The sequence below is a fragment of the Apostichopus japonicus genome, chromosome 19 (genome assembly GCF_037975245.1).
Source record: "Apostichopus japonicus isolate 1M-3 chromosome 19, ASM3797524v1, whole genome shotgun sequence".
NCBI lineage: Eukaryota > Metazoa > Echinodermata > Holothuroidea > Aspidochirotida > Stichopodidae > Apostichopus > Apostichopus japonicus.
The window spans coordinates 19,380,169-19,402,218 of record NC_092579.1 but is presented as its reverse complement, the minus strand read 5'-3'; the positions used below and the strand labels follow the sequence as shown (position 1 = coordinate 19,402,218).

Below are 22,050 nucleotides of genomic sequence, written 5' to 3'. Positions count from 1 at the left end.
TAAATATAGGAATAATGTAACACAAACATAATAAAACAATTGATGACATTGGTAACCTAGGTGAGCAATTCGGGATGTACTTTGAGGATGAAATAACCATTTATTGAAAGTACATTTTGAGTGGAAGTTAGCGGCCATGACTTCAGATATGATTGTATAAACACGTGAGAAATAATAAATGTATGGGATACGAATGAGATTTCACCAGTACATCATCACCATGTTAGAACAATATCTTTGATAATTTTACTTCGATTATGTTGAGTACATGTACACTATGACGTTCAAAATGTTGCACGATCATGAATAGGCCTAAACTGCTAAGTGTAAAGGCGATATATTCATGTTACAAGACTGATTCTCATTCTAAAACAGTGAAGTTCATAGGATTTTAAATGTTGGGGGAGGGGAGGGGAGGGGAGGGGCGGCGGTATGCCCGGAGGGGAATTTCTAAATATAGTTAGGAGCATGAAAATTTCGGGCTGATCAGATAAGTTGCGAAGGAGGAGTGTGGGGCGGGGTTGTAGAGTGCTATACTACCATGGTAGCCTGTGCCTGTTGCTGATCCCACACAAAAATTCAAAGCTTAGCAATCCAATCGTGTATTTTCTCTGGCACATTTAGACAATGAATCATGTCTATAATTAGGTCTAAACGGCGCAAGGTTGTGCTAGTTAAAACGATCTGTTTGTGGTAAAGGCTATGCCAATCTCGAAGGCCATTTAATAAAGACTAGTGTGCGGACGTATTGTTATGGTTGGCGCGAATATAATCTCTTGTAGCCTGCCTATTTTATACATCCGGCATTCCTAGAATATCTGATTTGTTTTTAAAAACATGTTATCATACTAGCCTTGTTTTGCCCATAACCAACAAGGAAATTAATTTTACCAGAGAGAAGCCCCCCCCCCCCTCCCACCCCAACCACTCAAATGGAAAAGAAAGCGAGAAGAATATACTTAAAAGTCTTAAAGGTGCATTGAAATGTCTAAAGGCCAGTGATAACTATCTAACTTTAAAGGTAGTCGATTACTATAAGCCCCAAATTATAGCACGCTATAATTGCTAGAAGTTTTCATAAAGTACTTTCCTGGAGGTCTTTACTCTCCAAATTGTTCTCAGACATTTTTAAGGAACACGAGATGACTGCATGTCCTAGTGAGGAAAATTTCCTCGAAGGTTGTAATAAAAACAGTTTAAGAATTTTGACCAAAGGTGACCATATTTGAATATCTAGCATATTTGAGGCCAAAATAGCATACCTTTAGATACATAGTTGGTGCTTTTTTATAGTTTTGTTGATACATGAATCCGAAATGGTTCATTCAAATTAATTTGACCTGCTTTCTGCTTATAAGGGGCATGAAATTGTGACGTCCCTAAATAGTTCGAGAGTCAATTATTTTTAACATCGGAGAACTTATTCGGTAAAAATACGACTCCTAGCCTCTTCAAGATCATCTAGCTGGTCCTTTTCTTCGGGGAGGGGCGGGGGGGGGGGGGCGAGGTACCAAATGTGTGTGGGTCACGGTGTCGGACGGTTGGGGGGGGGAGGGTGTCTAAGGGAGATTTAATTTGTGATATGGAACGATATAAAGTGAAACGTGATCGCCAGAACAGATCCGTTGGATACTCCTATTATTGGACTGTGCTATAGCTGTTGATAGTTTGTAAGGTGGAGAGCTAGCATACTTTAATCATCAAATTTACAGAAAGTTACCAATGATACCGGCATATCAAAATCATAATCGAATGTAGTGTGGTGATAGGTATACAGGTGAACACCGTGAAGTACTTGTAGGATATGGAAAATACAATTGAATTATAAGTAACGTATCTTTCATCATATAGGATTTTTATTAAACCTTAATAGTCACATTGTGAGCATAAACATGGAATCCAACTAATTTTGAATGTCTGCCTTAGCAGTTACCGGTATGTAGGAGATATTTACCAAACATTCTTTTATTATTGTCAAAGGGCTTACGTTTTCGATCTAATGAACGTTGCACATTCAGTACGTGATGAAACACGAACTTGGTAACATGTGTTCCAGGCGCGGATTCCAGGGCTATCTAGGCCTGGAGGCGGCTGTTACCCCCCCCCCCCCTCCTAAAAGAAAATATTAAGTAAGGTATTTATTAACATTTACTTACGGGTAGACCGAATTAATAGCCTAATTATGCCTCAGAATGAATGCACCATTTCAAGTCTAAAGTTTTATTTCTTTCTTTTCTCTTGGGGAGAATCACCGTACCTGGGAGTCGGCTTCAACAATCCCAGGGGCACAGCCCATTCGTTATAAAATACTGGGATACTCGCCTATGCATTCAGGTTGGCAACATTGATTAACGACTATGTCATCACTACTTTTAATTACGAAACTTAATTGGATACTAGAATTTGAATCTTGGTTAAGATCGCTAGCATTATGCCTTAGGTATGAACCCTGCATGCTGAATTGCAGATTCCTGTGATGAAGATATGTTAATCTGCTAACTTCAATTCAATAATTCAGGCGCTGTTTACAAATTTCACTATCTTGTTCTTCACATAGACATCCTGTAGTACCTCAGCGACTGTCTTTGATGATCACAATATATTCTTATGCATATTTAGTCAAAATGGAAGAGGCTTCTTCCGCATTTTCAAATCCATGGGCATCCGAAGAGCCCCAAACACAAGCCCTGTCGAACATTTTGCGATTTGCCAAAGGATATGGGTATAAATGTGATGTAAGTTGTAACGAACACGAACAGTAACACTAACACTACAGTTACCGTCTAACGGTTCCGTAACGTTAACAATAACAGTTGGATCCTAGGCCTATGCTAAACATACATACATTTGACCTAGACTAGAGATATTATTAAAAAATGAGAAAGCTTTGCCAATTAAAAGATTGGATCACAAAGCTTGGCAAATTATTGAAAATGCATGTCATTTACAAAGTGACGAGCAGAAACACAGGGAATTGCATCCTTCAGGTCATTTACATAGGCCTAACCGTAGTACTAACGCCTAACGGGGAGTAACACCAGTGGCAGTAGGCTTAGACTAGGTAGGCATATTCTAGGCCTAGTAGACAGGCCTAAGAAACTATAAGCCACTGGAAGTATTTGAATGTCAGAATATTGAATAATACTTACATAAGGGCATTGTTTCCTATTAAAGAAAACCAGAGTGCAGTTTGAAGGCTGTACTCCCACTATAGTATTGGGATATCATCATAACAACAACATGGATTGCTTAATTGTGCTTAGCTCTTTCTTAAGCTTAGCCTAGTACGTTGATAGATCTGCTGTAGCCTAGATGTGGATGAATATTGTTATCTGTTTCTAATGATACATCACATATATGAATGACCTACTCTAACCCCAAACAGATCATTAGGCTAGTATAAGTAGTAAAAATATATTTTTTGATTCATGAACCTTCACAGGCATTTCCATTCAAACTCTCAAATAGGCCTAGTTTGTTTGACAACAGAGAAACTGACACTTATCAATATATAGTTTTCAGGTAAACTTTTATCATCCAATTTAAAATTGAAAAATGGAATCTATTTTCTTATTTTAAGAGTATCAGGGTATATAATCCTAAAACTAAAAGCATTGCTAAAGATGTGAACAAGGACAGGGTTTCCCATACTTCACAAGCTGTATTTTAATAATATCATCTTTGGAGTTTTGCATACTATCAGGGCATCAAAATAAAACATTTCAATTATCACCTTAATATCTGTGTTACTCTCTGTCCTTTGTGCCTTGTAATTGAGGTACAACAAAGAAAATATCAGCACATAATGGAATTTATCTTAAAATTAAAATTAAAACTAACAATTATAATTTCTTTGGTAACTCTTCATTTAAGTCGGGTCTTAAAGTAACACTGTTCTTTAACTTTCCTTACAAACCATAGACAGATGTTGGAGAAAGCAAGGGTTTACAGCAGCAGCAGCTGGGTTCACAGGCAGCATCCCTGCAGATGATTGACAGATTGAGGCAGAAAACAGATCAAATGAAAGAAATTAATTCAGTAAGTATGCCTCTGTTTGAGTATAAAAACTACAGTGTTCAAGTTGGTTGTCCAACAAGAAACTTGTGGTGGAGGGGTGGGGGAAGTTGCAGAGTCATTCCTCTTTGAAACATCTATAATTGTGTGTGAGAATCGCCATGAGAGAACAGGAGATATCTCAAAATGAAATTTTTTCCGGGGTTAATGAAGTAAATTTTTTTTAAAAATGATGAAAGTAGTTTTCTTTAGTTTACATACAAAAATTATTCTGTTTATTTACCTTTTTTTTACTATTTTGTATAGCATTTCACTATATGTTATTCCTAGACTGTGCCATTCTAAAATAAACATTTAAAAATGCTTCTCTGTAGTTAAAAAGTTTTTTCTCAGTGAGTATCCCAATCAGGGAATAATGAATTGTTAAAACTTTATGAAGGCGCTAAACTTTTGTCTCACAAAAGTTAATGTAGTTATACTGTGTCCAAATATTGCATTTTACAGTCGATAGTTTTTTGAGATGCGATACCAGAAAAAAATATTCCCATGCCAATGTTTATATACAGCAGAATTCTTTCAGCTTTTAAAAACAAACGACATCAACATTTAACATGTTAATCGTTCCATTGCAGATATCGTCCTCCATTCAGAAACGACTCATGGACAAAGAAACTAGAGATATAACTCACCTGGACATTCTAGGTTAGTGCGTTATTACTGTACGACTGTATGGTACGTGAGCAGCTGTTGCTTATATTGATGGTTTAGAATTTAAGATTGCATTAAAATTTGAATGAAACAATGTGTCTACGTGGTTAAAGATTATTGTCTGATACTCTCTGGGGCGACCAGGTCTTACCTGTCGGTTGTCCAAACAGCAAAGTTGGTTGTTCAAAAATAAGGAACGAAATAGCAAAGGATGACCAATGTGTTCACTGTAGGAAGGAATGTGAAGGTGAATAGAACAATAGCTGGGGGCCTCTGAGACTCCCCTTTAGTGCAATGCCATCTGAATTTGATGTCAACAACTAATCAGCTGCCGAGCAACCTTCGAAACTGATTTCTGTTGTCCGAGCAGATATTTGGTGACCACCATTAAAAATTTGCCCTGGTCTACGAGTTAATAATTTAAGTCTATTCAGACAGCATGAGGGGTGGCCTTCACTACAGTTATATAGCCATATTATCAATTGGGACATCCACAACACACTTAGTTATATCTATCATTCCATGAAACCCAACTTAGGGTATTTGATAAATACAAATAGCCATAAAAGATTTCACCAAGCAAGCACCTGTCATTTGCCAGATGTACTCAACCATATATATGGTAAAGCCCATGTCAGGAGAATTGGACCAGCAGATTGAATTTCTGTATGTTTTAGTCCATTTTTAAAACCATTTTACACATATTTATCTTCAAGATTTCATCGATGTGCGCATCTCTTTCTATTTCAGAGTCCAAGATCTCCACCATCAGTTCTCTCAACGGTCATCTTCAAACCATCTTGGAAAAGAAGCAAGAATTGACCACGAGGTTGCAGCAACCAGTGATCGGTGATAATCTCAGAGTGGAGGCGGCCTACCACGACCACGTCAGAGAACTTTTCCCTATGATAACAGTTCATCTAGCACGACTCAATCAAAATCTAGAAACTATCCAATGGTCACATGATTTCAAACAAACAGATGACCAGTTGGTGAGTAAGACAATAGTCCCTTATTTCCCCATTTGTTTTTCCTTATAATTACTGTACTGTACCATCTTGTCTGTTGTGACCCTGGTCGCAACATAAAGCATTTAGCAGGGTCAAAAACTGGCAGTGTCTGAGAGATTTGGATGAGTTGGAAATTTAACAAATAAGAATACATCAGTCCAATCTGTCATTGATGCAGACAGTGTTTAAACAAAGATACTGAGGGATTATACAGTGGATTATAACTGTCTTGTATGCACAGTAGTAAGGAAGCCTACTATAAGACATGCCTAGTTGCTGACTAAAGTTGATACAGTTCTACTCAGTGTGGGACTATTACATCACTCATACTATATATATATATATCAGTGTATAACTAGTGCGGGAACAGTTGAGTCAATTTTCTGTAGAATCTATTGATGGGATTGCATCTTTGGATAATCTGTGTTTGAAATCGTACACCGCATGTTAGCTGGTTGTTAGCATTTTGTCAATCTTGACCCTTTCGATAATTTGACTTTAAATATAATGCAGATGTTTGGACCAAATGCAACCTTGGCTTTTATGAAATTAAATATTTCATTTTCAATTTAAGTTACTGAGTTTTGTTTTCTGCTAATTTATGATGTGCAGACCAAGCAGTATACTAAATAAGTAATTTGTACGATTGCACCAAACATGCAACATTCACAAGAATATCCAGTTATGCCACCCGGCTATTTCGGTCGAGTCTGGACAATCTCTTTCACACATCACAATTTTGTAATTTATACTACTTAGTTTCCTTGACGTGTTACACACACAAAGTGTTGCACATACCTTATTTTTATCCAATGGCCTCTTTTTATGTTGCCTGACTAAGAGAATTGTCAGCAAAAGTAACCACAAAGGTGTTCAGGATATTGTAGAAGATTTCCATCATTTGTGAACATCTCATGCATTTTGTACTTAGCTTGTCTTTTCTTTCATGTTTGCACACTTCACATCAGAAGTAAAATACATCACAAATTTAATTTTACAAGTGATTGTAGACGCCAAACAACAATTCTTTGGTATTATTATTACTCTACAGGAGGAAAGTTTAAACGGCATCGCTGGTAAACTTGCACAGATACAGACAGGACTTCAAGATATAGCTCAACTAAGATCAACACTACAGAACTTCTGATGTTGTCTGCAGACCCCAATAACAGTTGCCAATGTGAATGCCAGAGATTATCTTTGGCCTCCACGCACATGTCCAACACACAGAGAGAAAAGGATCAAACTTCTCCAGGTACGAGTGAGAGTGAAGTGGTGACAAAGTGTGTAACAGATGCCAATTAGCCCTTATTACATTCACTAGTGGATATTTTGAAGCAACCAGATAAAATTGACAATTTAAGAGCATGAACACCTTTCCAAGAAAATGCTTTTTCTCCAGAGATGAGGCTGTGGAATGGAAGTTGTTATTGTTGTAGAATTTAGGAAGGTACAAAGATTCTGACAGAAATATGTCAACTCGTTTTTGGTCAACTATTTGAGTATGCATTGTGGTCTGTTGTATGCACTTGCACAGAGGATATGCTATTAGTTAATTAATTTAATCGCCGTGTGTCACAGCATGTGTCCTGACTGTCTAGGTCCATGGGTATGTGTTTTCTGTACCATCATACTCTTGTAACCAAGTAACTTCAAAGATGAGAAATTGATATGTGGATATCCCACAGTGTGCAAGAACTTGGTACTGGTTAACAATGGTATGCAGGAGTTAAAACAGTTTAAAATTTTCCTGACAGAGAGAAGTTAGAGAGGGGTCTGAGATTACTGACATCATTACCAGATAACATATACTGTAGGCAGATAGGCAGGCAGCTGCTGTTTTTCTGTAGGCCAGGTTGAAACCTGTGTGGTAATAGCAATTTAGCTACCAAATTATAACAGAATGGGACCATAGTTTGAAAAGTCTCCTTGTTTCAAAGACTCATAACTCTAAATTATAAGGATTATCAAAGTGGCTGGATGCAAGACATTACTTTATCATATTTCAACAAGTATTGTATTGTGTTGCATCAATCTCACAACAGATGGTTAACTTAATTCTGCACAGAAAGTCAGTTGTTATTCCAAACAAACACACCAACCAACACTAAGCTTGCAACCTTGGTACTTAGCATAGTATACATAGCATGCCGAGAGTTTTTGTTGCTTCCAAGAAACAGCAGGGAAGTTGGTAGTGTTGTCAAGTAGGAGACCAGGGTTGAAAAATGCTGCAAGCCGTCCGAATCTGCTTCATAGGAAATTCTCAATCCCTGCAGAACTTCACCATGTAGATATTACAAAAAAGTAAATCCAGAAAGAAAAAATATAATTAAGCAGAAAAAAAGACTTATTGATCAGGACTGTTCTGTTTGTCTGCTTTTTAAAGAAAATGAAAATTTCATGTAGTAGCAAAAATGTTTGCTGGAATTCAGTAAGGATTTTTTTACCCTGTATTATACAAATTACCAGTTCATTGCACCATTTTGTGCAAATGGCTTCAAACTTTGAGTTATTAAACACAAGTGACTGCTTTCTGGTTCCGTACTGACTGTTAAATAGCACATTAGGTCTCATCTACAGTAAAAAGGAATTTTAGTGAAAGGTATGACTCCTAGTAGTGGAGCTTAACCACTTAAATATATAAAGTGCAATATTCTATTTCATGTTTTTTTGAAAACAGTAGCCATTGATTGATAATTATGAATTTGTCTCTTAGTAATTTTGTGAAATATTATTACTATTTTTCAATTGATGTTTTTCCCCTTCCATTTATTTAATATTCTTTTTTTGCTCAGCAGCTTCAAATCTGTTGGCTATTACACAGAAAACTTGGTATAAACTTGTTATGTTGGTTCATTCATAAATGATGTTTAAGAATTGTCAGCCCCCCATACTTTTGTAGATTGGGATTCTCCTATCTCAGCTGTTGTGAATGCAACATAGCTTTGTTATATTTTAATTATTTTGGAATAGCTGCCCCCCTCAAACATTTTGATAATAAAATGAATCTTCGCAATAATGAACACCACAGGATATATGTTAGTGTTCAAGTTTTGTGTAGCAGTTTCAAAGGTTCTGTAGTTTTATCTCTTTAAAAATAATCTGGCCACTGTGTAAAAATAACCTTAGTGCTATCGCACTAAGCTAGAGCCTAGTCTAGAACGTCCTTCACAGAAAACTCTTGCATACTAATCATCACACCGCTACAAGGTGTTACATCTATTCATTGTTTGCACGTTTGCTTTTATTAGTGCTAGTAGTTGTAGTAGCCTCGTAGATTTATTCGAAAGTTTTTGATTAACTATGAAGAATTTTAAGACTTTTAATCTTTAATATCAGGATGTAAAGTTTTATACTTTGGAATCAAAACGAAAAAGGTGATGTAAGACTGTAAGAGTTTCCACCCATAAGAGGTAAGTGTTCACTTGCCTTATTTTTTGAAAAATCTGCCTGAATCTGGTCCAATTTTTGTACAAGCTAATCTTGTCTAGGGCTGTTTGCTATTGAATTATTGTTATCATTGACATTATTTATTACTATTAGTGTCATTACCATTATTTATTCTTAAAAGGATGTGGAAGCAGGAGAGGGGGAAGGTAGAGGGAGGGAGGGAGGGAGGGGGGAGGGGTAAGATGGGTTTAAGAAATGCATTAAAGTTGTATGTGACATGTGTATAGTTGTTTCACAAAACCTTCATGTTAAAGCTCAATGTGTTCTCTGTATGATCTCTCAATTTCATGGACCTTGCTGAAATAAGGAAAGAAAATGAGTTTGAAAAAGTTATCGATTTTTCTGTTTTTTTTTTTAACTCCCTAATGTCTTCTCTCTGTTTTTCATGTTCTCACACATCCTGTGTCATTTAGGATTGATATTAAACATGATAATGTTCTTATTCCTCTTCATATGCCAGTCATCATGCAAGAAATGAATCTGGTCTTTATAATTTAATCAGCAAGACTGCCAACTTATAACTTTCCTGCCAATATTTCAATTGTTAGGGAAATGAAGACACTGTATTTTCCCCCTCAAATGTACTACGAAGTAAAAGTAAATACTCCATACTCCCCCATCCCTACCACTAGCGGCATTGAGAGCCTGGTCAGACCCTGAGGTAAAATATGTCACCCTTCCTTCTTATTGAAGTCTTAATTTGTTATCATGAAAATGAGAATAAATTATCAGTTACACCTTTCCTTGGGTCTAAGAAAATTAGAAGATTAAGTCCCAGATTTTGGGCTGTATCCCCTCCCCCCCTCCCCTCCCTTTCATCTGCTTGGACACCACTTGATGTTTATTCATTTTGCAACAAGTAAGCACATCAGTTCTGAGAAGCAGTTTAAACATAAAATTGCACTTTCTGAGCAACTAAATAATAAATTCAAATAAAGTGATTAGGCTTGTGATAGCAGGTTGTAATTTCGTTGGTATTACGCAACATGCTAAATCTAGCAGAATTTAAGACCTAAACTGGTCGTCTCGAGTACAAATAGCGTAATAGGTATCAATGATGTAGCCTCTGGTTGTATTGTACGTGAATATCCATCAAATGTTTTATCAACCCAAAGACATCATCCCAGTTACTGAGTGTTGAAGTAGAATGTACATCATCGACAGTAAGGTAATTGTATCTTTGCCTGACTCATTAGACGGAAGCTGTCATAAACTTACTTTATCATGTGTGCTAAACGCAAGGAACTATGCCTACCGTCAACACCGTAGCATATCCTATTCACGACAAGTCCTTCAACATACTGTACAGTTCTGTAAATTAGGCCTAGGCTATCAAGTATCATCATCTTTTCTACTGGAAAATATGGAAGATATTAGGAAAGTTCATGTGGCACTAAACTGGTGTACAAAACAGTAAATATGCCACCATTTGGTATGAAGGCTAGCCCTCTTTAACATCCAGTTTTTTTTCAAAGGAGAGGTAGCATTCCCTCCCCCTCCCCCTTCCCCAGGATTGTCCCAGTCTGAACCAAAGAAATATGGTAACCCCACTTTTGTAGCAACAAGAATGGTAAACAGACTATATTGGTCTTATGATGCAATGTGAAAACCTTGTCAAGAATGTTGAACAAATTTGCAATGTTATTAATGCTTGTCACTCTCTTGCAGCAGTTGTCCATATCATTACAAGTGCTACTTTGCTATCGGCTGAATGAAGTTTGGGTGGAGCTTTTGCCGACGTTTTTACAGAACTGTGCATGGAATGTATAAACCTGCATCACTGGATGACCTCGTAGTCATTCACAAGAGTTCCAACTTCATTGTGGTTAATAAGCACTATGACATTAAGATCAACAGTGACGATGAAACAGATGAATTAACTGTAGCCAATCAGTTGGCTAAGAAATTTCCTGATCTGGTCGAGGATGGTCTGGCACATTATTTTAGGTAACTTTAACAATTGCCACATAATGGCACAAGAGCTTTAAGTAGTTGCAGATGGAACCATTGTATTTATTTGTACATAAAATTGCACTAATGTGCAGCTGGTACCATAAAAGGATACTTTAGTAAATAAAATGCAACCAATTGGAAGGAGGAATTGGTGTTTGGTATTTTGCATTTACAATTGCTTCTATTTCATAAAATATTGATAGTTGCAAACTGACAGCAAAATGTTTTCTACCTTCCTTATCCAATTTATGATTGTTGCATGAAACCGTTTGACCTATGATTAGATACTGTTGCAAATTGATCTAACAGGAAGTGTAAAACAAAACAATATATTAATGACTACAGTGTATTTATATTGAAATCTCAATTTTGAAAAGGAACCTGGATGAAGCCTACATTTTGAAGATGTCATTGTGCTTTCAATAATGTCATACTTGTTTGCTTCAAGTCTACTTATCTATACATAGAAATGGCAAGCAAACTTAAGTGACCAAGTCCAGAATATTTAGAATATGTTTCCTTTTTGCTTTTCCTTCACTGTTTTCCTGTTTATCCCTGGCTTCCATAATAGATTCACCCACCGGTTAGATTATTCTACATCCGGGGCACTCTGCATTGCTTTGCACAAGAAGGCCAGTTCGTCAGCTCAGAAGATGTTTCAGAAAAGAGAAGTTCAAAAAGAATATCTGGCTCTTGTAAGTTATCTCAGTCTCCTAGCATGAAGTGATCTTAAATTGTAATAATATTCCATATCTCTTTTAGCATTGTGACCTTGCTATACAATAATTGGAAATAACCATTTGGAAAAGTTACTCCAAAAGTCAGAGTAAAAGTATCATTTAAGGAAGTTCTTAAACTTATGGTGATAATTTCTAGTGTTAGAACCTTAAAAGATACAAACATGTAGTAGATTCTGTAGATATTTCTCGAGAGATGCTTTGAGTAACCTCCCCAAAATTTTTTAATTTAATTTTTAAATATTTTTGTGGGACAATTTGATGTTTTTACTTTCATGTTAAGTCCCATGCGGTGCTGGTGACCAAGTTTGATTGTACCCTGGTGTGGTTTTGTTGTACTTGAGTAAGAGGGTATGTTTCACAGTTGGTAAATGTCATTTACGTATCACCTAGATTTTAACAATTTTAGCACAAGTTGCAGCTTGAAAATAAAAATAATGATACCAGCAGAAAGTCATTAAAAAAATATTTAATGTACAACCCTTTTTTTGTGTTGGTATTAAGGTCAGAGGTCATATGACTGTCGATCATGTAGTTGTCGAGAGAGGAATCTGTCCAAACTCAGAGGAAGGCTTCACTCATATGATGTGTCTCAGTGAGGATGGAGAAACCAAAGATGTGAAAGCCAGATCAGCCAAGACAGAAATAGTTGTTCTCCAGAGAGGATATTACGACGGTGACCCTGCTACCAAACTAAGACTTTTGCCGTTTACTGGTGAGTTTGACTCGCGGCTTCTTATCAGTTGAATGACGTCCACTAGCTACTACGTCCATTAGCAACTGTTACATTTATTATCGAATTATGTCTTCACTTTCTTCAAAATTGCTATCTCTGGATACCAACAAAATATCCAAATTTTAAGAGAAATGGATGAAGATTATTTGTGGCACATGAATAATCGAATTAATAGTCCAACATAAACTATAGTCTCAAAAATCAGTTGTTTAGGCTGTATATTTTATTGCACAATTGTAGTTTTTATGTTGTGCTACCAACAAAAGGACCTGATGTTATTGAAAGTATACTTCTTTTTAAATAAAACAAAATATGAGTCATAAATGATTTATTACATGAACTATTTGTACATTATGCTACTTTCCAGTATATTTCATTTCTCATTGATTCGTTATGAAATAAAATAATCTGAAAAGAAAGTGAAAGCATTTGAAGAGCACATGCAAAGATGACATCATACTTCATCCATTTTGTCCATTTCATGCAAGTGCTAAGTGTTAAATTGGCAACATAAATTACTTATAACTGAATGCAGAGTTAGGAGAAAGAAACTGAGATAAGGTTTTGGAATTCACATTGTGGGGTGTTCTGTTTCATCTAAGCATCACATTCTCTGCTACCAGGTACTTTGATTCCATTGAATGATAACTTTATGTCTCTGCCAAGATAATAATGTGTACAGATATGTAATTATGACAGTTAAACAGCACAGCACCCAAGCCTGCAAGTTGTGGCATTACCACTCTATATGGTACTCTCATATCACTCTCCTCTGATGGCATGCACACGTCCAGACCCTTATTTCATAGAAGCAGGGTATTCACACTGTTAGTACCAATGTGTACAGATATGTAGTTATGGCAGTCAAACAGCACAGCACCCAAACCAGACAGTTGTACCACTCTATAAGTGCTCTCATATCACCCTCCTCTGACGACATGAACAAGTCCAGACCCTTATTTCATAGAAACAAGATACACCTACTGCTCTCATATCACCCTCCTCTGAAGGTATCACCCTCCTCTTATGACATGCGAACGTCCAAACCCTTAATTCATAGAAACGGGATATTCATACTGCTCCTACTCTCAGTACCAGTGGTTTGAAGCATGACATGAAAGTACAGATCATATAAATAAGAACAGTCCCAAGTGGGTGCCCAAGACTAATATATCAAATATAAGAATTAGGGTAGAAGGGCACAGGCTATTTGTATGTAATTGGTAATTATCAATAATTATCAGTTATTTGCACTGTATTTGTCTGAATATTCCTTACATCGACCATCAAGAATCGTTCCGTTTTTTTTCTGTCCACAGGGAGACGTCACCAGCTGAGACTGCATTGTCTGAGCCTCGGTCATCCAATCGTAGGTGATTACACATACAGCAACAGGATGGACACTAAACCCTACAGAATGATGCTGCATTCTCACAAACTACACATCCCATCCAACATCGAAGACATCGATGCGACCGCTCCCGATCCTTTCACCTCCGAATATGATCCCAAGTGGGTCGTGGATACCTGAGGAACAACGAATACACCTTCTCGTTTTGATGACCGTATTGCTGAGGAAATGTCCTTCAGTGGATAAAATCTTGGTCAAGAGTCGTTGAGATAGAAAGGCCCCATGCCTTTGGATGTCTGTTAGGCAGGTCTTGTTTGTGGACTGGATCAAGAATTCATCGATGAAAAAGTCTCTTAAGGGGTAAATCCTCCAAGGCTTGTTTCACAGAATAGAGGGGTCCAGTCATCTCCTTACAAATTGAATGATTGCCTGCTGTCTTCTTAATGAGTACCAGAATTTACTGAGCATAAGAACCTTATTCCTCTCGAAAAAGGTCAAACAGGATTTGAGGTCAAGAGAGGTCCAAGTCTGAAAAACCTTCCAAATACAACTCCAAAAGCAATTGAATATGTTGTTGTAAAGGTTGTATAAAACATGACATAACTCCAAAGGAAAGCATGGATGAACTTGTTTTGAATGTCCACATGTACTCTTGAAACCAACAGTGGTCAAGATTTGAAAAAAAGCTTCACCGTTGATTTATGAAATGTTGTTGTACATGAAAGCAGCAAGGAAGCCTGATCTCATCTTAGATCATACATGGGAAACAACACTAGTGCTCTCTAAAAGCCATCACCCCAGTTTTATTAACATAGATTTTTTTCTTCTTCTTTCCGGTCACATTGCTAGGCCGTAACAATTGCAGTTTTTATCCACAGATGTTGTATTATCGGCGGAAGCTTGCACAAAGTCTACATTAATTTGACAGAAGAGATTTGCTGTATGCTGTATGCTGCAAGTCATAAATGATGTGCATTGTTTTCCATTCATGCGGTACTGAAGGCAGTGAAATCCACATTGGGTCACACTTTTGACTGTGGTTTGCATGCTATCGGCATTGCCCATACAATCTTGTGTGTACTTCATGTGAAAGTTTACAGATTGATCTGGGATAGGCTGGTCTGAATCTGTGGAGATTAGATTTAGAAGGTGATGCAATAGTGATATTGCATTAATGCTTTTTATTTATCACTTTTCAATATTAAATTCCATATTCCAGTGGCAGACCATGTGAAACTTACATATTTTCAATATTGAAGAGAAATATAGTCCACTCCTCAATAATCTTGTTCCTAGCTGGTTGACTTTAGCCTATACTGACTGATTAAGCATTCCCAAATTTCAAAAAGTGGTTTTTAATGTCATCAGGGCAACTTTGTTTTCAAAAGCTTTAATTTTCTATCACTTTTTTCTTGTTGATGTATCCTTGAAATTTGTTCGAATTCCTTAAAAGAGCCACTCTTTGTAAGCAATATTATTTTCCTCGTTAGATAAAATCATTGAAATATTATCAAGATGAACAATGACATTTTCAGCTCAATTGTTGTGATGTCATCATTAATTCAGCTGTGGCCAGTTGCATTCATAAAATTAAAAAAAATTATATCTTTTTAATGCAAAATGCTATGAGGATGTCATTTTGACCCAAAGATGTAGAACAATTTCAGTGATTTAACTAAGCTATCAGCTTAAGTGACCACAAGAACATTTTTCAAAATCTTTTCTTTCCTATTACAATTTTTATGTTGATGTATCCTTGTAACTAGTTAGAATTTCATTAAAAAAAAAATTAAAAAATTTAAGCAATGTTATCAGCCTTACTGACCAAAAGATCCTTTTAAGCTTTTTACACCTATTACGTATGTTGTGCAGTAACAGTAGACAATTTACAATAAACTTCATATCAATTCAATAATTTTAATTATTGATTTTTATTTCGATTTCATATTACTTTTTGAAAGTTTTGTAGACAGAGAATTATACATGAAGTCTAAACTTTCAATGGTCCAGACTTTATATAGATACACTGGGATTCATCATAGCTCAAAGTAGTATTTAAAACAGAAAGACCCATGTCTGTTAACAAAGTGCCCTTCTCAGCCCTTATGAGCCGTAAGGAAGATATAGCCAATTAGGAGTGTTAGTCATTAGTCCATGTTTGTAATAATTGAACTCATTTTGACATTTACAGAGGGTGTGAGCAATATAAATATAAATAAAATATGAAATAGACATAAGGTTGCTAAAGAGAGAAACAATCATGTAAAACCAAAATTATTATAATTAGGTTTCAATTGTGTCTTCAAGTATCACTAGGGAACATTACAAGCTGTAAAGGTGAGATTATGAGGGGTGAGGTGGTGGGGAGGGGAGTAGGGCTAGTGAAGGGACTAAATCAAGGTATGGAAAATAGTGGGGGAAGGGATGAATAAGACAAAACATTAACTGCATACAAAGGTTCTCAGGTTTTATCAGATTCTATAATTTAAATAAGAAGAAGTTTGCTTTGGAAAATGTATAGCCAATGGTAAATGTAGATGTTAGCTGTTGAAATATTGTTTGGGTATCAGTGGCACCATGTAGTAACAATTCCAAATGAATATTCATGGACAAGTATGCCAAGCAACACTACTTGCATACTATGTGTAACATGTGCTGCTTTTGTATGTGTAATTTGTGTTGCTTACATGTATAAGTGTTGCTTTCATATGTATATGTACAATATGTGTACTTACATTTGTGTACTTATGTATTGTTTACATATGTGTTGCTATCATGTATGTAATACCTGTTGCTTACATATGTGATTATGTTGCTTACATATGTATGTGTGCAAAATGTTTTGCTTACATATGTGCATTAACAAATTTGAATAAGCAATGTTCAATTGACAATAAAATGCATACACCGGCTAACCTGTTCACTGTGCTGTTGTGCTTAGAGCCGGACTTGTGATGATCAGAAAACACAGTGACTTAACATACACAGGCCAGGTCGAATGTTAGACCTAATAACCCACACGACCATGCTTTCTTATCATGACATGATTCTTGTAAAACATTACATTACCAGCTGTGTGACCAAAACAAAAATCCATGAGACAAAATTCTGAATTGACGAACCTCTCTTATATGGATTAGAGAAAGAAATGTGAGAGACACTCAGGCGTTCAAAACGCACATCTTTCTTACCATTAGACTCTGCTGTTTTAGTCCGTAAATTCGGACTTTTTATGGCAGTTCTTGAGATTTTGGTTGTCGGTGGCAACGTAGATGACGTTAGACTGATCGTTTCTGCTACAAGAGAATAGATAATCAGGCAGTTATTTTCACGACGCTTAAGCGACTACGAATGTGGGGAAAACCCGCAAGGGATTACAACTTTCACGCCGGGTGGCTTCTAATTCAACATTTTATCTCAAATTTGGAATCTTATCAAGTTAGGGAATCATTTCAGATGGGAAAACTGTAGATTGCTCTTGGATGAAAAACCCACCTTACTATGACCTGGCCGAGGATCGAACCCCGAACCTCCCGATTACTAAGCCCCATTGCTTCAAATGGCACCGCCTTTATCCACCTTATGCCACGGGTTATCACATTATAAGGGGCCGTCATAAATTTCGGTAATGCAACAATCTCTACTTATGTTGTTAGCATTAGACATGGACGGATCGAGAAGTAAGTTCCCATCTTAAAAGTTAACCCCCCCCCCCTACCCTACCTACACTCCAATTAAAAAATACTTATTGATTTGAAAAATAAAAATACTTCGCAATATTTTTACATGTGTTGGTATAATAGATGGTAAAGTGGATGCCCCAACTTACAACGTGTGAATTTAAAGCCCTTTAATGATTACCTGTGGAATCTACTGCTCTCGTTTTTAAACCAGGACTCATGGTGACCGTCGCTGAGGTTTTGGTTGTTAATGGCAACGTAGGTGACGTCACAGTTGTGGTGTCCACTGCAATAATTAGAATTTTGTGAAAATATGAAAGTACCAGCTCGCTATAATCTTCTATTGAAAACTTGGGAAGATTTGCATTCGGCTGCGATGATCTAATGGGACGAGGAAGGTTTCGGGGCCATTCAGTTTTTGTGTGTTTTGAAAGCCTATTTACTTGGGGTCACCCATCGCCTGTAACAGCTTCATCAACATGTCTGGTTAGTATAAATGAGAGTTTTGAATCTAATGGGACAACCTGAAGTTGTCTCCTTGAACAATTAATCGATCCACTTCCCACCCATCCCCTTCTTCACCCATTCTACTTACCAAACTGCTTTAGCAGAAACATTCCTATCCCATGATATTACTCCTACCATGGTATTACTATATGTTTAGTTAGATTCTCTTGTCATGCAAATTCGACCCTCGCAAAATTCAGAATGACGTATTAAAGGTCCATCTCGCAATGTGGCATTCATCCACACTTGATAGATTTGACAGATGACGTCATAGGGCTCATGAAAACTTGAAAACTAGAACTTGACGCAGGAACTTTATAAAAAAAATATCGGGCGTGTACAAGCCATCTCTAGGCAAGGCAAATCCGGTTCAGAGTCCGAACTATTAGGCAAACGTTCCCTCACCCTTTCACTTTCTCACCCATGTGATCGGATGGCAACTTCCCACATTCGATAAACAGATTTCTGACTGATGAAATATAACAAGACACAAAACCAAACAAGATCTAGTTTATTACCTGTTGACGATACTGTTGTAGTCTTCATAATCGGAGTAGTGGTACCCTTGGTTGAGATCTTGGTTGTTGTTGGTAGCTTAGATGGCTTCGCAGTTTCTTCTAAAAGTCACAATAGACGTACACGAGTGAATCCCGTGATATAATTTTAATATTTAGTATATATACGGATGATATGGACTGATGAAATTCAACAAAACAACCCCATCAAAAACAAAAACTTAGCTTTTATTACCTTTTGACTTTGCTGTTGTAGTGCTTTTCATCGCCGGACTTGTGATCCCATACGTCGAAAGCATGGTTGTTGTTGGCAACGCAGATGACGTCACAGATAGTTCTATAAAATAATAGAACCTGGTGTTCATGGGAAACTTCAAAGAACATAAAAGTTTAATTGTAGTTTTATTTTATATTTTATCCTTGACACTGTGACACCCTGCAAAACCTTCCAACAGAACCTATCATACTAAGAACCAGATTTAGTTGAGGGGAATAGATAGGAGTAGGTACCCCCTCCCACCTTCCTCCCATACTGCCCAGACTTTCCTCCTTGCTGAAGGGCTCATTTAAGCCTGGTGTGTGTAAATCACACGATTCATAGCCGATGCGTTTGCGGACTATAAACGAGGGTAGTATAGTATAGAATAGTAGGTGTGGAAGCGTTTAGACATTTTTCTACGCACTAGTGGTGAGTAAATGTATTCCTCATTCCTCATTCCTAATCTCACTACTCACTGATTCCATAAGCAAGGGATATAGGAGGATGCGACGGGTGCATATAAATCCCTCTCGTATTTTCAAAGGATATCGACTGGTCTTTCGTGCTATGTGGGACGTTAATGTATGAAATGTTACAAAGCAAATTGATATGTTTGAAAAAACGGCGCCTTTTTTCAATCTATAAGCACCCTTAATTATATACAAAACACGATCCCCACCCCCCCCCCCCAAGACACTGTTTAATACAAAAATCCACGTCTTCGGTAAAATGCAGCACTTCTTTGGAAATCCTCTTACTTTCCTCAGTTTGCTGGCCATCTCATCACAGGTGAGGGTGGCAGGGTGGCATGACCGGGGCGTGGATGAGGGGCGTGGGGGTTCGAACGGACATCTTGTAGTATCTTGTAAAGCGCAGCAATGAGCAATATTGATTAATACCTGTTGTAGTTATTTCTGTTGATGTTGGGACGACCGAAGAGTTGGTTGTTAACGACACAGTAGTTGGTATTAGAGTCGTCGTGCGTTCTGTAAGACAATATAAGTCGTTAATCTTTACGCATAAATAAATGCACCTTTTCCCCTTCTTCAATAATTTTCATACGAGCAAGTGGAGGTGCAACTTGTAGACCATTCAACAATGGACCCTCAATTTCTTTTCATTTCACCCTTACCAGATTTAATAATTAAAATGTTGGGCGGGCATTTTGCTAAAGTTTACATTAATAAAAGGTAAAGACAAATTTATAGGAATATTGCGATCAAAACTGAGTTAACTGTGAAAGTGAATTGTTATATACCGATTGGTTAGAGAACGGCTTTCGACCTTGTAAATCATAATTTCACCCATTCTTTTTCATGATCGATATCACTAAAAGTTTTACGTCGTTTCGGGAGGGGGAGGAGGTAGGAGAAGGCAAGGGCGTAGGAACCGGGGGGGCTGGGGGGCGCCAGCCCCCCAGTGAAAAATGTGGAGGGGCAAATTGCATCTGAGGCCACCTGGAAATGCAAAAAATTCCAAAGGGGAGGGGGACACCCCCTCCCCTTAGACCCCTCCCCCAGGCCGGCCATAAGTCTTCAGCCCCCCCCACTCAAAAGTACCTTCCTACGCCACTGGGAGAAGGGGAGTGGTGTTAATAAAGAGCAAACGAATTATATTGTTGATCTGATTTGTTGATTGACATATTTGAAACTGCATAATATCGATTTATTAATTTTACGCACGACCGGTATTACTCGAAAATCCTATCTTGGTTGTTGCTGTCTTCAAATGCACGCCTTTATAATTTATTTTTGGTAGATAATACTAGTCTGGATACTTTAGAAAATAGATCAAACTGTTTATGGTCTGTCGATGATTATCTTCAAACTTATATCTGTAGTTTCCGTTTCCCATTCGTCTATAACCGCCAATACATATATGCTCGTAATTCAAGCCTTCACCAAAAAGGTATACGTTTTGAGCCTTCGACGGGATGGGATGGGAAGGGAGGAAGGGGAGGGGGAGGGGAGGGTGCGTGGTGTTAATATTATCATCCTCTTTGGATTTGTATGTTATAATATATTGGGAAATACTCAGCTCAATATACAAAGTTATCGCACAGTGAGCTCAGATAAATGATTTCCCTAAACTTTAAATACTTTATATATATATATATATATATATATATATATATATATATATATATATATATATATATATATATATAATATTGGATATATTGGATGTATTTTAGTTTTCATGTTCACAGCAAACCATTTTTGCCATCATGCATGTTGAAGTAACCATAAAAGATGATTGATGGACATCACGTATAAGTGATCTTGAATTAAGGACAATAATTATTATATGGGTTTTATGCCATATGTGACTTGTTTCTTAAAGCCTTTAGTACAACTGACGTAGGCCTAGTCGGTAGAAGCAAATGGGATAAAAAACAATGCAGAATTTACCTTGGAGTTGAATCTAGAAATTAGAGCGGAATCGTGTTTGAAATCAAGTCCAGAAAGTGCATATATAATCAAGTAGAATCGGGAATAGAATGTAGCACTAAAGAGAACATATCAAATCTGGAATTGGAATCGAATCGAATCGAATAGAAGGATTTTATTTGTATAAGATGGTAGGAATATTATGCATAGGGAACTTTATTTTTTACTTACGTGGGGGATCGGGTAGAGGAAAAGAACAAACAACGTTCACTCGTAAGCTACAACTGGCCTTGTAGTAATAGCTGTCACGGTGTAAGGTAATACAAATCGAGCCTACACTCTCGTTCGATGGCTGCCCGTCTGCCAGTAAGCCAAAGACTTTAGAAAACAATTTAAGAAAATGCTACTTTAATGATATTATAGGGAAAGAGTTGTTATACGGGAATATATAGTGTAATGAAAATTGCCTATAGAAATACAAAAATTGGCCTGCATATATATATATATATTTTACACCTATATTTTACACCTTGACATAATCATTTTATGAGCCGGCGTGTTAATGTGTTAAAAAACAATGAAAGAAAATGCAAATAATAATATGGAAAAGTGTTTCTTTTTCAAATTCCGTTTCAAGTGACTATTTCTACCTAAATTTTATTCTAATGATTGTTTATTTTTTCGCACAACGTTAACTTCCTCGTGATCTCACTCCCCCGTGCACTCGGTCCGCTATTATC

At 37.0% G+C, this 22,050-nt stretch overlaps 3 protein-coding genes across 7 annotated transcripts; 2 read left to right on the top strand and 1 right to left on the bottom strand.

Annotated features, from left to right (window-relative positions):
• Positions 1–2,532: 2,532 nt before the first annotated feature.
• Positions 2,533–9,333, top strand: LOC139960041 (HAUS augmin-like complex subunit 2). The gene is made up of 5 exons (XM_071958064.1): positions 2,533–2,735; positions 3,922–4,038; positions 4,647–4,716; positions 5,473–5,714; positions 6,784–9,333. The coding sequence occupies exons 1-5, from the start codon at positions 2,589–2,591 to the stop codon at positions 6,877–6,879; spliced, it is 672 nt and encodes a 223-aa protein (XP_071814165.1). The 5' UTR covers positions 2,533–2,588; the 3' UTR covers positions 6,880–9,333.
• An 875-nt stretch (positions 9,334–10,208) lies between these two features.
• LOC139960039 (RNA pseudouridylate synthase domain-containing protein 1-like) lies at positions 10,209–16,870 on the top strand. 5 transcript variants are annotated; one of them, XM_071958059.1, is made up of 5 exons: positions 10,209–10,350; positions 10,854–11,129; positions 11,707–11,830; positions 12,377–12,587; positions 13,928–16,870. In XM_071958059.1, the coding sequence occupies exons 2-5, from the start codon at positions 10,894–10,896 to the stop codon at positions 14,137–14,139; spliced, it is 783 nt and encodes a 260-aa protein (XP_071814160.1). In that variant the 5' UTR covers positions 10,209–10,350; positions 10,854–10,893; the 3' UTR covers positions 14,140–16,870. The 5 variants fall into 5 exon arrangements, with proteins under 5 accessions (XP_071814160.1, XP_071814159.1, XP_071814161.1 ...); XM_071958058.1 differs by having other exon boundaries at positions 10,217–10,350; positions 10,851–11,129; XM_071958060.1 differs by having other exon boundaries at positions 10,222–10,345; positions 10,851–11,129.
• On the bottom strand, positions 15,084–21,657 carry LOC139960040 (uncharacterized). The gene is made up of 5 exons (XM_071958063.1): positions 21,542–21,657; positions 19,820–19,906; positions 18,897–18,998; positions 17,821–17,925; positions 15,084–17,255 (listed from the first exon to the last, which is right to left on the bottom strand). Exons 3-5 carry the CDS (start codon positions 18,958–18,960, stop codon positions 17,020–17,022), a joined length of 405 nt encoding a protein of 134 aa, XP_071814164.1. The 5' UTR covers positions 18,961–18,998; positions 19,820–19,906; positions 21,542–21,657; the 3' UTR covers positions 15,084–17,019.
• Positions 21,658–22,050: the final 393 nt, after the last annotated feature.

Excerpts from the sequence above, each read along its gene's own strand:
- LOC139960041 (XM_071958064.1), top strand. The coding sequence starts at position 2,589 with ATGATCACAATATATTCTTATGCATATTTAGTCAAAATGGAAGAGGCT. Across the intron at positions 2,736-3,921 it reads GATATGGGTATAAATGTGAT|ACAGATGTTGGAGAAAGCAA; the intron begins GTAAGTTGTAAC and ends TACAAACCATAG. Across the intron at positions 5,715-6,783 it reads AACAAACAGATGACCAGTTG|GAGGAAAGTTTAAACGGCAT; the intron begins GTGAGTAAGACA and ends ATTACTCTACAG.
- LOC139960039 (XM_071958059.1), top strand. The coding sequence starts at position 10,894 with ATGAAGTTTGGGTGGAGCTTTTGCCGACGTTTTTACAGAACTGTGCAT. Across the intron at positions 11,130-11,706 it reads GGTCTGGCACATTATTTTAG|ATTCACCCACCGGTTAGATT; the intron begins GTAACTTTAACA and ends CTTCCATAATAG. Across the intron at positions 11,831-12,376 it reads AAAAAGAATATCTGGCTCTT|GTCAGAGGTCATATGACTGT; the intron begins GTAAGTTATCTC and ends GTTGGTATTAAG.
- LOC139960040 (XM_071958063.1), bottom strand. The coding sequence starts at position 18,960 with ATGCTTTCGACGTATGGGATCACAAGTCCGGCGATGAAAAGCACTACA. Across the intron at positions 17,926-18,896 it reads TACAACAGCAAAGTCAAAAG|TGGACACCACAACTGTGACG; the intron begins GTAATAAAAGCT and ends TAATTATTGCAG. Across the intron at positions 17,256-17,820 it reads GAGAGCAGTAGATTCCACAG|CAGAAACGATCAGTCTAACG; the intron begins GTAATCATTAAA and ends ATTCTCTTGTAG.